At 44.3% G+C, this 14,530-nt stretch overlaps 1 protein-coding gene across 1 annotated transcript in view; it reads left to right on the forward strand.

Moving 5' to 3' along the window:
• Positions 1-14,530, forward strand: part of RYR3 (ryanodine receptor 3) — a 548,626-nt gene that overhangs the window by 398,473 nt on the left and 135,623 nt on the right. The window contains exon 43 of the mRNA XM_081108039.1: positions 2,071-2,206. Within this exon, the coding sequence (XP_080964165.1) occupies positions 2,071-2,206 (136 nt within the window). The remainder of the gene's footprint in view (positions 1-2,070; positions 2,207-14,530) is intronic.

The raw sequence follows: 14,530 nt of genomic DNA on the forward strand, positions 1-14,530 counted from the left end.
TACAGAATCCCTGCTTGCCAGACCCCACTCTGATCACCTCATGTGAGCCTTGGAACACACCGTCTTGTTATTGCCCCCCGTGACAGGAGAAGAAACTGAGGCAGAGAGAGATTAGGTAACATCTCCAACGTCGTGGGGCTTGTAAGTGTTGTCAGAGCCAGGCTTCAAAAGTATCCAGGCCCAGAGACCATGCTCTAGTGAAATGACAGGGCCTCATTGAAGAGCCAGGTTTACATTTTAGCGCAGCCTGGTTTCAATAAGAAGTGATTAGAACTGAAATAAAATAACCCCCATATACACACACATTCAAATGCTGTGCCACCAGCTGTACACTGTGTGATAGCTGCCCCACAGTGCCACGGTCTCTGCCTCTGACGGGACAGACTTCACTCGAACTCTATTATTCATACATTTAAACAGTAATAAGTAGCAGAGTGTTTTAGGTGGTGAGGTGAAAACCAGCGCCTGTATAAAAAGGTAGCTAATGGTTCTCTTATAGCCAGACAGGGCCACAAGGTTTAGTGCTCAGTTCCTGTCCTCAGCCACATTCATCTTTGCAAATGGCACTGCCCAACAAAGACCCCGAGCATCTCTTGAAAAATGCAGATATGATAAACGGAGGCCGGGGGGTGGGGGTGCTGGGATAGAGGAGAAGCAGGGACTTAGGAAAATCTGTAAAGGGGATGATGAGGTGTGCTGCCCCCTTTCTAGTGATTCCAGCAGCTTAGCACAGTGCACAGACTTTGTTTAGACCAATGTCAGGAAATTTCCCACGTTTGTTCCTGGGAGAGATGGAGAAAGGGCCAATAAATGCTGCAGTTCCTTCCTTCTTTTGAACACAACAGAAATTAGGTCCCTGAAGACTGAACTACAGCAACAAGAACACACACACACACACACACACACACACACACACACATGCACGCACGAGCACTTATTTTAGGGGCCAGTGAAATGCCTGGTACCTGTAATCCTGAAAACTCTGCCTAATTCCTGCCTTGATTGATGTTTTTCCTGACATTTTCCCCCCCTATGGATGTGATAATTTTTTTTCAGTTTTTTTTTTCCTAACATTTTAAAGGCCAAATCAAATCTAAGCTCCAAGCAGAATAATTTTCTTAATGATTTAAGAAGAACAATAGTTTCTTAGTGAGTTTTGACTTCAATTCATTATTCTTGCAAACTGAGTTCAAGTGTTTGACATCAGATACATTATTCACTTGACAAACATTTATTGGGCACCTAATATGTGCCAGACCCTGGGGATTTTTTCCTTTTTATTAAATTTGTTTGGGTGACATTGGTTAGAGACCCTGGGGATTGAAAAATGAAAAAGACACCACTCCTGACTAGCAGGGTTTTGCAACCTAGTGGGTTTTCCTCTTCTCCCTGTATACATAAAATATCCAAGGTTATAGTAGAATAACAACTGAATTTCAAGAAAGTGTCTATTTGCCAGGCTTTTGTTTGACACCTTCTAAAAGTGGGCAGATTCTAATATTCTACATGTCACAGAGCTGAGATCGTATGGTAAGTGTCTGGTAAGCAAAGAGAACACTGCCAGTCCTAATCTATAACTGGCTGCAGCCTCTTTACCCCAACCTTCATTTCTTGGCTTTTCCCTTGGATAACTGTTGTTGATGCAGAACTTGAGTAGGGACCCCTGATTAGTTAAGGACCCACTGAGAGTCAATCAGTGACTGGATATTTGGTCATGAAATAACATGGCCAAGTGTACATGGCCAGCCTAGATCCACCACTGTCTCCTCAGGTGCGCCCTAGGTAGGACTATTTTAAAATGGTAGCTCCTTCGTGCCAGAACAGGGAAAACCAGGGAATGGATAGCACATGGTGTCCTCAGACATAAAGGTGATCATCAGTCATGTTGATTACTTGGAAACAAAAATGAATTAGAGGTTCTGGCTTTAAATCTACTAAATTACTTGCTTTAAAAGTTTTGGGCTCTCTCTAGCTTTTAGGGAAATGAAAGCCTTCCAGTCCCAAAATTGCACAGTACTTAAGCTCTTTTGTAAAAACCTTGGGCACTTACTTTTGTACTGTTCTTGGCAGGTGGTGACTTACTTGGCAGGCTGTGGCCTCCAGAGCTGCCCCATGCTGCTGGCCAAAGGATACCCTGATGTCGGCTGGAACCCCATTGAAGGGGAGCGGTACCTGTCCTTCCTGAGGTTTGCCGTCTTCGTGAACAGTGAGTCCCAAGGGTTCTATGCCTTTCAGACCTAAGATGGCACAGTTGTGGGTAAATACAGGAAAAGAAGATCCTTTGCATTACTTCCTATCCATAAAGATGATAGATACCTATAGGCAGGTGGCAGCTGGTGGAAAGATATCAGGGAGAATCAGGCCAAACAAGGACTAAGAGAAGCATCCAATGGACTGGGTACTCAGTTCTAGTGCCAGATGCAGCAAGAAACTTACTGTGTGGGCTTGGGCTTATCAGCTCTCTGTATCTCTTCTCCTATCAGTAAAAGAGGGGCTTATTAGTACCTTCATCTTACTAGTTCACAGAGTTAAATGCAGAGATGCCTCCAGATCCTTAGACTATTAGATGGATGGATAGATGGATGGACGGATGGATGGATGGATGGATGCAATGATGGCTAATGAATAAATAAATTAACAGAAATCAAGAATAACTGTGTATAAGCTATAAAAGGTAACTAAACCCCATAGAGAAAAAATTGCTATAGCAACCCTAAATATTCTTCTTCTTAGTGCAAATCACCTCCCATATTTAGTGAATTCCAAGTCTACAAAAAATTTTGTACTTGCCCTAGTCTATCATGTGATGAGTAGTGTATAAAATAAGTGGACTGCTTTCTTGAAAATATACCTTGTCTTCCAAGATTCTGTTATAATACTAATTCACTTGTTTTAACCTTATAGTTATGATCATTCTTCCTCCTCCCAGTTTGGTCTTCCAGGCTAATAAACCCAGCTGGGCTGGTTAAGTGATTTAAAAAAAGGAATTGCAGCTAATGAGCAATCATAATGGTTGTTTTAAGTATGATAATTTACCTCAAAATATATTGACATGATAGGACCATTGTATTTCAACTAGAGCAGTGGTTCTCAATCTTCTGGCCCTTTAAATACAGTTCCTCATGTTGTGACCCAACCATAAAATTATTTTCGTTGCTACTTCATAACTGTAATGTTGCTACTGTTATGAATCGTAATGTAAATATCTGATATGCAGGATGGTCTTAGGCGACCCCTGTGAAAGGGTCGTTCAACTGCCAAAGGGGTCGCGACCCACAGGTTGAGAACTGCTGAACTAGAGGCCTGGTGCATGAATTCATGCATGGTGGGGTCCAGCTGACCCACCCTGATAGGGGCCAATCAGGACCAAGCCAGCGGGGAAGAGGGGACATGGGAAGTCGGCCAGCCCTGCCCCCAATGGAGGGTGGGGGCAATCAGGGGCGGGGCCAGCCAGGGGCGGGGGGCCACAGGAGGTTGAGAGGGTCAATCAGGGCCCCAATCAAGCCGGTTGGCCACCATAGTGTGCATAATAGTAAACAGTCATTCTTATCATTCCAGTTGCTTGGCTTTTGTATATATAGACTAGAGGCCCAGTGCATGAAATTCGTGCACATGGGGGGGTGAGGGGGGACCCTCAGCCCGGCCTGCACCCTCTCCAATCTGGGACTCTGTGGGATCAGGCCTAAACCAGCAGTCCGACATCCCTCTCACAATCCGGGACTGCTGGCTCCTAACCACTTGCCTGCCTGCCTGCCTGATTACCCCTAACTGCTTCTGCCTGCCAGCCTGATTGCCCCCTAACCGCTCCCCTGCGGCATGATTGACACCTAACAGCTCCCTGCCAGCCTGGTTGCTCCCAACTGCCCTCCCCTGTTGTCCCGATAACCCTCAAATGCCCTCCCCTGCCTGCCCGATCGCCCCCAATTGCCCTCCCCTACTGGCCTGATCTCACCCCCAACTGCCCTCTCCTGCCAGCCTGGTCTCCCCTAACTGCCCTCCCCTGCAGGCCTGGTCGCCCCTAACTGCCCTCTCCTGCCAGCCTGGTCTCCCCTAACTGCCCTCCCCTGTAGGCCTGGTCGCCCTTAACTGCCCTCTCCTGCCAGCCTGGTTGAACAAAACTTACCTCCCCTGCAGGCCTGGTCACCCCCAACTGCCCTCCCCTGCAGGCCTGGATCCCCCAACTGTCCTCCCCTGCAGGCCTGGTCGCCCCCAACTTCCCTCCCCTGCCAGCCATCTTGTGGTGGCCATCTTGTGATGGCCATTTTGTGTGGTGACCATCTTGTGATGATGTTGCAGCAGCCATCTTGTGATGACATCGCACAAGGGTGTTGCCACCTAGGCTTTTATTATATGGGATGTGCTTTTCTCATTTCTCTTTACCCCCATCCCACATGCTTACCTTCCTACACTGTAATATACTCTATTCTTAATATTTGAATGATTTCCATTTGCCTGGTTTTCCCTTTTCCTGCTTGGGTCACAGATTTTGAGATGTTTGTATTTTGTTCCTCTGGATCCCATCCAGCTCAATTCTTAATCACCTGTATTTGCTTCTCTCTGTCCCTATTTGTTCATCACCAGAATTGCTGAACTCCATTTTCTTTGAGACTACTTTCAGAGTAGCCTCTGTGTCTGTTCTTCTTCCTATCCAAGTGATCGTATGCATAGAATTAATGCAGTTACTGTGGTAATAAAGAGAATTTTATTAAAGTGGATTTTGAGGATGCATAAGGCTCATCAAATTATGTAAATATACAGGACCAATTTATTCATGTTGGCCACCTTTGCAGTCAAAATCAAGAGCTTTATTGACTCATTTAGTGGGACTGTCTGCATAAATTAAGAAGGTAAAGGAATCCACTGGCTATGCTCCTTTCTGGATTACTTCTACTGGTTATATATGACCACACTGAACTAAACTCTAGACCAAAATGTTAGTCTGTTCCCCTTGCTAGTAAGTTGTTTTATGCCCTTTGAACATAGTCTCTACAGTGCCATTTCATAATGCGGCTAGCTCTAGCAAGTTGGCCAATCAGTAGGAAGATACATGCATTTTGTTTTCATGTTTATTATGTCTCTGTAATACTCTGTAATACTAAGACATATTTGTTTTGAGCAAAGAATGTTAGCTTCTGCTTTCAAGGAATTTACAGTCTAGTAAGGGAAGTACACATGGCAGAGGTCACTATAATAAGTGGAGTAAGGCAGAGACAGGGTGCTGGAGGGCTTCCTGAGGGGTAACTCACATCCAGTTGAGAAGATTAGAAGAGGTCTCATGAAGTAGGTGATGTTAGAGATGAGCTTTAAGGGATCAAACTTATAGGGACAGAGATGTAGGAAAGGTGATCCAGCTGGGGACGAGCATGAACAGTGACTGGAAGGCTAGAGCATGCTGTGCTCAGGAAACACAGTGATCTATTGGTCTAGAGCAGTGGTTCTCAACCTTGGCTGCACATTAGAATCACCTAGGAATCTTTTTAAAATCCTGATTTCTGGGCCTCATCCTCCAGAAATTCTGTTTCTTTGTTATGGGGTGGGGCCACAACATTAGTAACAAAGAAACAAAAAAACATTACAGAGGCAGAATTTATAGAACTGGGTGGTAGTGATGATTATAGTGGCTGGGCCTGGGTATGTTGAAACAAACAGAAGTCACATTGAAGCTTAGCAATTTAGGGTAGGAAAATGAACTGGATGTGGAAGAAAATAGTTTGAGATGGACAATTATGAGTTTGGTTTTGTTTAGGCCATGCTGATTTTGCAGTGTACAACCCAAAGTGGAGATGCCCCTAATTGGGATTAGAGGATAGAGATCAATCAATCAACAGTTTGGGACTGAGTAGAAATGCAAATAATCTGTACTTTAAATAGTGGAAGTAGATGTCACAGGAAAGAGCATGATTAAGAGAGAGATGGAGAGTATGAGAAAGAAAAATCTTGAATCTTTCTAAATACCTAAATAATGAGAATGAGTGTCTCAAACACAGCACAGTGATGTGGGAGAACTCAGGCTAGAGAATGGATGTCTTGGGTTCAAATGTAGCTTTATTGCTTGCTAGCTTTGTGAATTTAGGCAACTTACTAAAACTTTCCTAGCCCTGGTATTTTTATATATATACTATATAAAATCCTATATAATAAAGAGCTAATATGCAAATGGTTATCATGCCCTCATGCCATAATGTCCTAACGGCTCAGGCACTCAACACTGGGGAGAGAAGAATGGGGACTAGCCAGGCACAAATGAGCTCACGGGAGAGGAATGGGGACCAGCCAGGCACAAATGAGCTCACAAGAGTGAAATGGGGACCAACCAGGCTGTGGCCCAAGAGAGGGACAAGCTGCCCACTCTGTGGTCCTGGGTGCCAGCAGCTGCACCTGCACCTGCAGCCCAGGAGACGGACAATCCATACACCCCACGGTCCCCGTGGTCCCAGGTTCCAGCTGCACCTGCTGCCTGGGAGAGGGACAAGGTGCCCGCCCCACGGTCCTGGGCGCCAGCACCTGTTCCTGCAGCCCAAGAGAGGGACAAACTGCCCACCTTGCAGTCCCAGGCACCAGCACCTGTGGCTGAGGTCTGGGCGAAGCCGCCCACTCACGGTTCCCTGTGGCTGCGGCTGGCCCAGGTGAAGCCAGCCCAGGTCCTGGATGCCTGTGGCTGGCCAGAGGGAGGGAAGCCCAGGTCCCAGGTGCCTGTGACTGGCCAGAGGAGGGAATCCTGGGTCCTGGGTGCGGGGCAAGGCAGAGGCAGTTAGGGGCTATCAGGCCAGCAGGGGAACAGTTAGGGGTGATCAGGCCAGTAGGGGAGCAGTTAGGGATGATCAGACAGGCAGGCAGAGCTGGTTAGGGGTGATTGGGCAGGCAGGCAGAGGGGTTAGGGGCGATCAGGCAGGCAGGCAGGCAAGCAATTAGGAGCCAGCAGTCCCGGGTGAGAGAGGCAGTCGGACATCCCCCAAGGAGTCCTGGATTGGAGAGGGTGCGGGCCGGGCTGAGGGACTGCCCCCCCTCCTCCCATGCACGAATTTTGTTCACTGGGCCTCTAGTAGAAGTATATATCTCACAGAGTTGTTGTGAGGTTTAAATGAAATAATAAACTTAGATTAGGGCTGGAAACATAGCCTGCAGTTGTGTTAGTTGTCATTGTTGTTCATAATTCTAACAAGAGTATTAGGGCATTTGAAATGGGAAGAATCTAAGAAATAGATCCCTCAAGATCTCAACATCTTTTATAAGTTTGTATGTCTAAAACGTGATTGAAAAGGACTTCATGGCCACTTTTGTCACCTTTACTCAGCAGTGAAAGATAAAGGTATTATGGGTAATTGTGGTAGATGATGGGTATAGTTATGGTGGTTGATGATGGTGGGAGTAGGATGGGGATAGTGGATGGCAATGGTGGGTAATGGTGGGTGGTGATAGGTGGTGAAGATGGATAATGGTGAGTGATAATGGGGGTGGCGATAGTGGATGGTGCTTAGCAATGATATTGATGGTGGGATATGATGGTTGAGTAGTAGTTATAGCCCGTTATGGGAGATGATTGAGTTGGGCGGTGGTTAGTGATGGTGTGATGATAGTTGTGGGTAGTGATAAGTTGTAGGGGTGGTCATAGTGGGTGATGGTGGGATATGACAGTTGGGTGATAGGTAGTCATAGTAAGTGGTTGAGTTGACCATGATACATAGTAGTGAGTAATGATAGAATTGGTAATAATGGGTCATGAGGATGGTGCTAGTGATGGTAACAGCTTACACTTACTGATCATTAACCATGTGCCAGGCACTGTTCAAAGTACTTTTAAGTGTATCCTATATAATAAAAGCCTAATATGCTAAGTGTCCGGTCATCCAGTCAACCAATCAAAGCGTAATATGCTAATGATATGCTAAGGCCGCTCAACCGCTTGTTATGACGTGCACTGACCACCAAGGGGCAGATGCTCCAACTGGTAGATTAGCTTGCTGCTGGAGTCCGACCGATCAGGACTGAGCTAGACAGGCTGGAGCCCTTCCCCACTGGCCAACCTCCTGTGTCCCTCCCTGACCCTGACCGTGCACTGGTGGGGTCTCTCAGCCTGGCCTGTGCCCTCTTGCAATCGAGGACCCCTCAGGGGACGTCGGAGAGCCAGTTTTGGCCCAATCCCACAGGCCAGGCCAAGGGACTCCACTGGTGCATGAATTCGTGCATGGGTCCTCTAGTTAACTTACATAATACAAAAATCTATTGAAATGGGTACACTTATCTTCCTTATGCTCTCTGTAAAATAAGGAAAATGAGTGTACCTATTTGCCCTGAATCATACAGCTCGTAGGATTTGTACTGAGGATGTTTGGCTTTGGGTGACCAAACAACAGTCCAATCATTATGCGATATTGTCTTCATAGCACTGTCTCCATAATGAACAGGAGAAACAGCATTTTTTCCTTTTAGCTTGTCAAAAACAGTGGCATTATTAAATTACTGTTTGGTGCTAATGCTTTCTTAAACACATTTTTTAAAGCCAAGTCAAAAGCTTTTGCTCTATCAAAGTAACAAAATTGGAAACTTATTTATAACATTATTTTCCTAGTCATTCTTAATGTTTGTATTAAATCTTCTTAAACAAGATTTATCTTTAAAAGAACTTCTTAAAGTATATAATTTTCTCTACTTTATTTTTATTAGCTAGCTGGAAGCCTTGGGGTGTGTTTCACTCTGAGAATAATGAAGTTCGGAAGCTTCTATTTACTCGGCAGTTGCAAATTCTATAATCAGTCTAGACCCAGATATGTCTGGGTGCCTGATTAATCCCTTCCTAACATAGCTTCCAAGAAGTAATGGATTTCTTACTAATCTGCAAGAAGAAGGGAAGAGTTCTTCTGTGCTTTCTTTGAATCCTTGGAGTGTTTCAGTGATATATTCCCCAGGCTACAAACTTGGTTGTTGAAAACACAGTATCTCCTAGCTTTGCTGAATTTCTCTGGGCAGATTTATCATCAGTGATCATAACTTGCACATCCATCACATGACATGTGAAGATTATATGAGAATATGTGAGAACTGACAAGAGACATACTCTAGAACAGTGGTTCTCAACCTTCCTAATGCCGTGACCCTTTAATACAGTTCCTCATGTTGTGGTGACCCCCAACCGTAAAATTATTTTCGTTGCTACTTCATAACTGTAATTTTGCTACTGTTATGAATCGTAATGTAAATATCTGATATGCAGGATGTATTTTCATTGTTATAAATTGAACATAATTAAAGCATAGTGATTGCCCTAACCGGTTTGGCTCAATGAATAGAGCGTCAGCCTGCAGACTGAAGGGTCCCAGGTTCGATTCCGGTCAAGGGCATGTACGTTGGTTGCGGGCACATCCCCAGTAGAGGGTGTGCAGGAGGCAGCTGATCGATGTTTCTCTCTCATCCACGTTTCTAACTCTCTATCCCTCTCCCTTCCTCTCTGTAAAAAATCAATAAAATATATATTTAAAGCATAGTGATTAATCACAAAAACAATATGTAATTATATATGTGTTTTCCAATGGTCTTAGGCAACCCCTGTGAAAGGGTAGTTCAACCCTCAAAGGGGTCACGACCCACAGGTTGAGAACCGCTGCTCTAGAAGTTCTACCTTGGTGTCAGTTACAAATTAAAGCAGGTAACAGAGCAAACCTAAGTTGAATTATCAGAAACATATATAGGATAATGACTGAAAGTTCTGTTATCAACCACACCTACTACATAGTGGTGCACATGTGATTGTTGGCATGCCAAAACTGATGGTTCTCATTGGAATCTGATAAAGTGAATCTAGGAATGCCTGGGCAAGAAGGCAAGTGTTGAATAATGTCCTATAGAAAGAAATTGACATAATTTAACAGAGTAGTGTGAGATCATCCTCCCAATGGGCCTTTGAGCTTGGAGACATAAATCTTTTAGGATATGTCAACTATCCTATATAATAAAAGGGTAATATGCAAATTGACCCTAATGGTGGAACAACCAGGAACGACCAGTTGCTATGACTCACACTGACCACCAGGGGCAGATGCTCAATGCAGGAGCTGCCCCCTGGTGGTCAGTGCACTCCCACAGGGGGACCTCTGCTCAGCCACAAGCTGGGCTGAGGTCTGTGAGCACAGTGGTAGTGGCAGGAGCCTCTCTCGCCTCCTTGGCAGTGCTAAGAATGTCCAACTGATGGCTTAGGCCTGCTGGAGTAGACATCCCCTGAGGGATCCTGGGCTGCCAGAGGGATGTCTGACTGCCAGCTTAGGCCTGATCCCCCAGGGAGTGGGCCTAAGCCAGCAGGTGGATATCCCCCAAGGGGTCCCGGACTGTGAGAGGGTGAAGGCCAGGCTGAGGGGCCCCCCACCCCGAGTGCACGAATTTTCATTCACTGGGCCTCTAGTATCTCAATAAAGCTGGAAAATTCTTTTGGGGTCAAGTGTACAAAGTAGCACATTAGCTTTGAAAGGCATAGTTGGTATAGTTGCTTAAAAGAATCCACTGGTTCATTTCTGCTTATGTATTCATGTTTTTAGTGTAGGAAAGGACATAATAACCATTCTTCAGTATGATTGGTACTGAAGACTGGGGATGGTTAGGCTTATTCTCAAATTTACAATGCATTTGGAAAGATTCAGCAAATTTTCAAAACATTAACAAATGTAAAATATTTAAATAACAGTGAGAGAATTATGAATAACAGTGTTGTACTCAAGAGTAAGAGGAGAGCAGTGGGAAGGAGGGAGGAAAGGAAAGCGGCAGCGCCTCCCTTTCCTCCCTCCTCCCCACAGGGCGCTCCTCCTGTTAAAAAAAAAGAAGAAAAAAAAATAAAAAGAAAAGAGTAAGAGGAGAGGTAGACTGAGACATATTTGAGATACGGCTAGCAGGGGTCGGGTACTTAACATTTGTGTTACGCCATCTCACCTGTTATAAGGCATGTGCATTCTCTTCTTCCCCACCTCCTTCATTTTCCCACTGGACCTCCTGAATCTCTGTGCCTGAGAAGGTGAAGGAAATCATTCAGTGGGGTCAGGTAAAGGCTTATAAAGACAAAGGCAAGGAAATGTGACTCCATCTATAAAATCTCAAAGTAAAACAGCACCAAATCCCAGAAATAAGTAGTCAAAACAACACAAGTCATAGAAAATAAATTACTCAAAGAAGACAATGGCCAACCAATGCCCAGAGAACCAAAATCAGGAAATCTGTGCCTGAGTGAAAAGATGTTTGGCCCTGTTCTTTTCATGCTCAGTAAATTGCACAGCAGTTCTTCCCCACATCTTGGCTGGTCCCAGCAGCCGGGTGGCTGAGCAGTTTGGCAGTGGGCTCAGACATCCAAAACCCATATGTATATATGAGTTCTTTATCAGTCATTTTATTGATAAGAATGGTAAATGAAGTCTGATACCTAAGTAAAATTGTGCATTTTAAATGAAATAGTAAAGCAGTACAAAAACTACTGCATTAAAATTATTCACACAAAATGACAGTATTGTGCGCTCATCACAAAGTTATCTTCATCAATGTGATGAGAATGCCCATATTTAACAGGTGGATTCTATTCTATCCGAGCATTCCTCAGTTCTGATTTCAGGCTCCCATATCACCCAAGTTTTATTTCACATACTTCATGAAAAATCCATAGGGCCCCCAAATTCTAGACACCTGGGCAAAATTGTAGCATGATTCTGGGATTGAATACTGGTCTCCATAATTCTGGGGTTATTATGTCAGTCTGCCCTGCAAATTTTCATTTAGTCCCTTGGCTTCAAATTCCACATAAATGCGGATCATCCCCCAATGTACGTTTCCATCCTTTTCTCTTCCCTGAGCCCCAGACTTGTGTATCCAGTGGCCTACTTGATATTTCCACTTGGCAGTTGAGCAAGCATCTCAAATTCTGTACATCTTATAGCTGAATTTATGATTATCTACCCAAACCTATTCTTCTCATAGATTTCCCATCTTTCTCACTAGCACGACTAACTTTGTAGATATTCAAGTCAAATCTTAGAAGGCATCCTTGATTCAACTTTTTCCCACATTCAACCCATCAAGAATTCTGTTGATTCAATGCCTAAAATATATCTGAAATGTACTGACTTCTCACCACCTCCACTGGCCACATATTCCCCCACAGTATTATTATCTTCCACCTGGACCACTACAGTTGCAGGGAAACTGGTTTCCCCACTTCTGCTCTCACCCCTGTATCAATCAGCCTCTGCTACACAACAAATAACTTCATAATCTCACTGACATATACTATGAAGCATGTGTTTTTTGCTCACATATCTGCGAGTTGGCTGGAAAGCTCTGCTGTAGGCCTGTGGATCTGCTGGGGTGGCCCTGTTCCACTTGTCTCATTCTGCTGTCCAGGCTTAACTGTCATCTTCACTACTTGCCCATTGTTCCTGGATCAGCTACTGGCATGTAATACAGGAGCAAGGAGTGGTTGGATTAATGATCAAATGTGTCACCAAGCCCTGTTTTCTCTATTCTGTCACAGTAATTTATTGGCACGTCTTCAGCTCCCTTCCCAAGCACTAAGGGGGTTATTTTATGTCTTACCTACTTTCACTAATTTGTTTATACAAATTTCCTACCACTATATTAAAGTTGGCCCTTTAAGAAAAGGTACTGCGTCCCGACCATCACCTCTGCCTTGTGATTCTCTAAATTAACTGAATGAGAGCACATCTAGATTCGTTCATGCGGGGCCCCCAGTGATCTCCCTTATTGCTCTGGGACTTGAGTGAGAATATGTTCACTTCCTTAGGACTAACTGAAATCTGAGAAATCAAGTTCTTGTAAACAGAGGCTAATAATTGGCCTGGTGATGTAGTGATGCATGGTCACCCTCCACTTTCCACCCAATCATTTCAAGCTTCCATCTTGAGTCTCAATGGAGTCTTTTCATTTGTTTGGAAGATATTTTCTGAATACTTGTTATATGTCAGGTGTTAACAAGATACTTGAACGTATACAAAGTTAGATAGTTCAGACATAATGCCCTGCTCTTATTAAATATACAGTCTAGTGAGAAAAACCAACACAAACAGATACAATTAGTTATCCTTGTATTCAACGCTTCAAGGAAGAGGAACAGATGTTTGAAAAGACCAGGTCCTCTGGGACTTCCAAGTTCAAGCTTGTTCTGAAGGATGAAATGGAGTTACCTAGGTCAAGGGTTTATATCAAGGGAATGAGAAGGAAAAGAGCATTTCAGGTAAAGGACCTTAGAACAGGGACTGTAGTGAGAATATAGAGAGTAAGGAAAGCGATGGACTAAAGAGAAAACCATTGCATCCCTACTAATCATCCCTGTGGTGAGAATGACTGGTTCAGGGTAAAACGGGCAATCATTCTATTTCCATCCAATGTCTCGGGAATGTGGAAAAGAAGATGTAATGTGAAGACAATGTTCAGAGCCTTTGAAGAAAGTCACTGTGAATAGTCACACTGTTATGAAGCTTTATTCTTTTTGGAACTCAAGCAAAAGCATTGTTGTAAGCCCTTGGGCAAAACTAATTTACCTCAGATCGCTCACTCCCTTGAAAAATGCCCTCAGGGTCAATATTCATCTTCCCTACAGTGGATTTGGTTGGCAGTCCAGCCTGCTAAGCTACAGGTAATTAAGAAGAGAATGTTCTCTCTTTCTTCTAATCATGCCATTCTCTGTACCTTCTGAAGCCTTTGGAAATTCTTTTCCACAGTCTCCTCTCTACTAGTAATTAGTATCAGTGGTTGCACTTTAGTTCCTTCCTCCTGCAGGCTGCCCTCCGTATCCCCCACTATTCACTAATCAAGGAATGGCTTCCTGGGTCAGCTGGTAGAGCCAACCTAATTGGCTTAGATCTGAACCTGAGATTCAGATAAAATAAGGCTAAAGTGGCAAATGAATTTCAACAGCAAACTCAGTATAGAACTCATAGCCTATTTCTTTTTTCAAAGTCTTTTGCACATTGTGGTCCATGTTGCCGTGGTTCTTGTCCCAGCATCAAGAAGGGTTCAGGAATCTGGAGAAGGCTGTATGTAGATTAAATAGGAATCCAGAGACTAATAAAGAGTCTGGAGACGAGATATAATTTTGAAAGGTATTTGGGGGTCAGAGGAGCTTAGCTAAAGGAGCTAAGTTCTAAGGTCTTATGTCTAAGGTCTTAGGTTCTCCTCGTCCCCAGAACCCCATGTTTTTTATTAACACAACTTGTCCTGAGGCAAGGCAGAGATATACACTTCAAAGGGTCAGGGTTTGGTGCAGAGTCCGTTGTCAGAATGGGGGGAATTAGCCTACGGCTGTTCAGGTGTTTGGCCAGTAGGAGGCAATAACATGTAAATTAAGATGCCGTTTGGCTGTCTGGCAGCCACAATCAATTTAATGTATCCTATTCAGGTTTGGGGAAATGCCTTCAGCCATTCCCAGATGCAGCCCTGCTGTCATGCTGGAATTGGTCTGCGGCACATGTCCCATCAAATTCCATGATGCTGATGACAGTGTGAAGAGCTAAGTTAAACTCAGCACACTGGTAAAGGCTGGCTG

The sequence above is a fragment of the Myotis nattereri genome (genome assembly GCF_964212035.1).
Source record: "Myotis nattereri genome assembly, chromosome: 1".
Classification (NCBI taxonomy): Eukaryota; Metazoa; Chordata; class Mammalia; order Chiroptera; family Vespertilionidae; genus Myotis; species Myotis nattereri.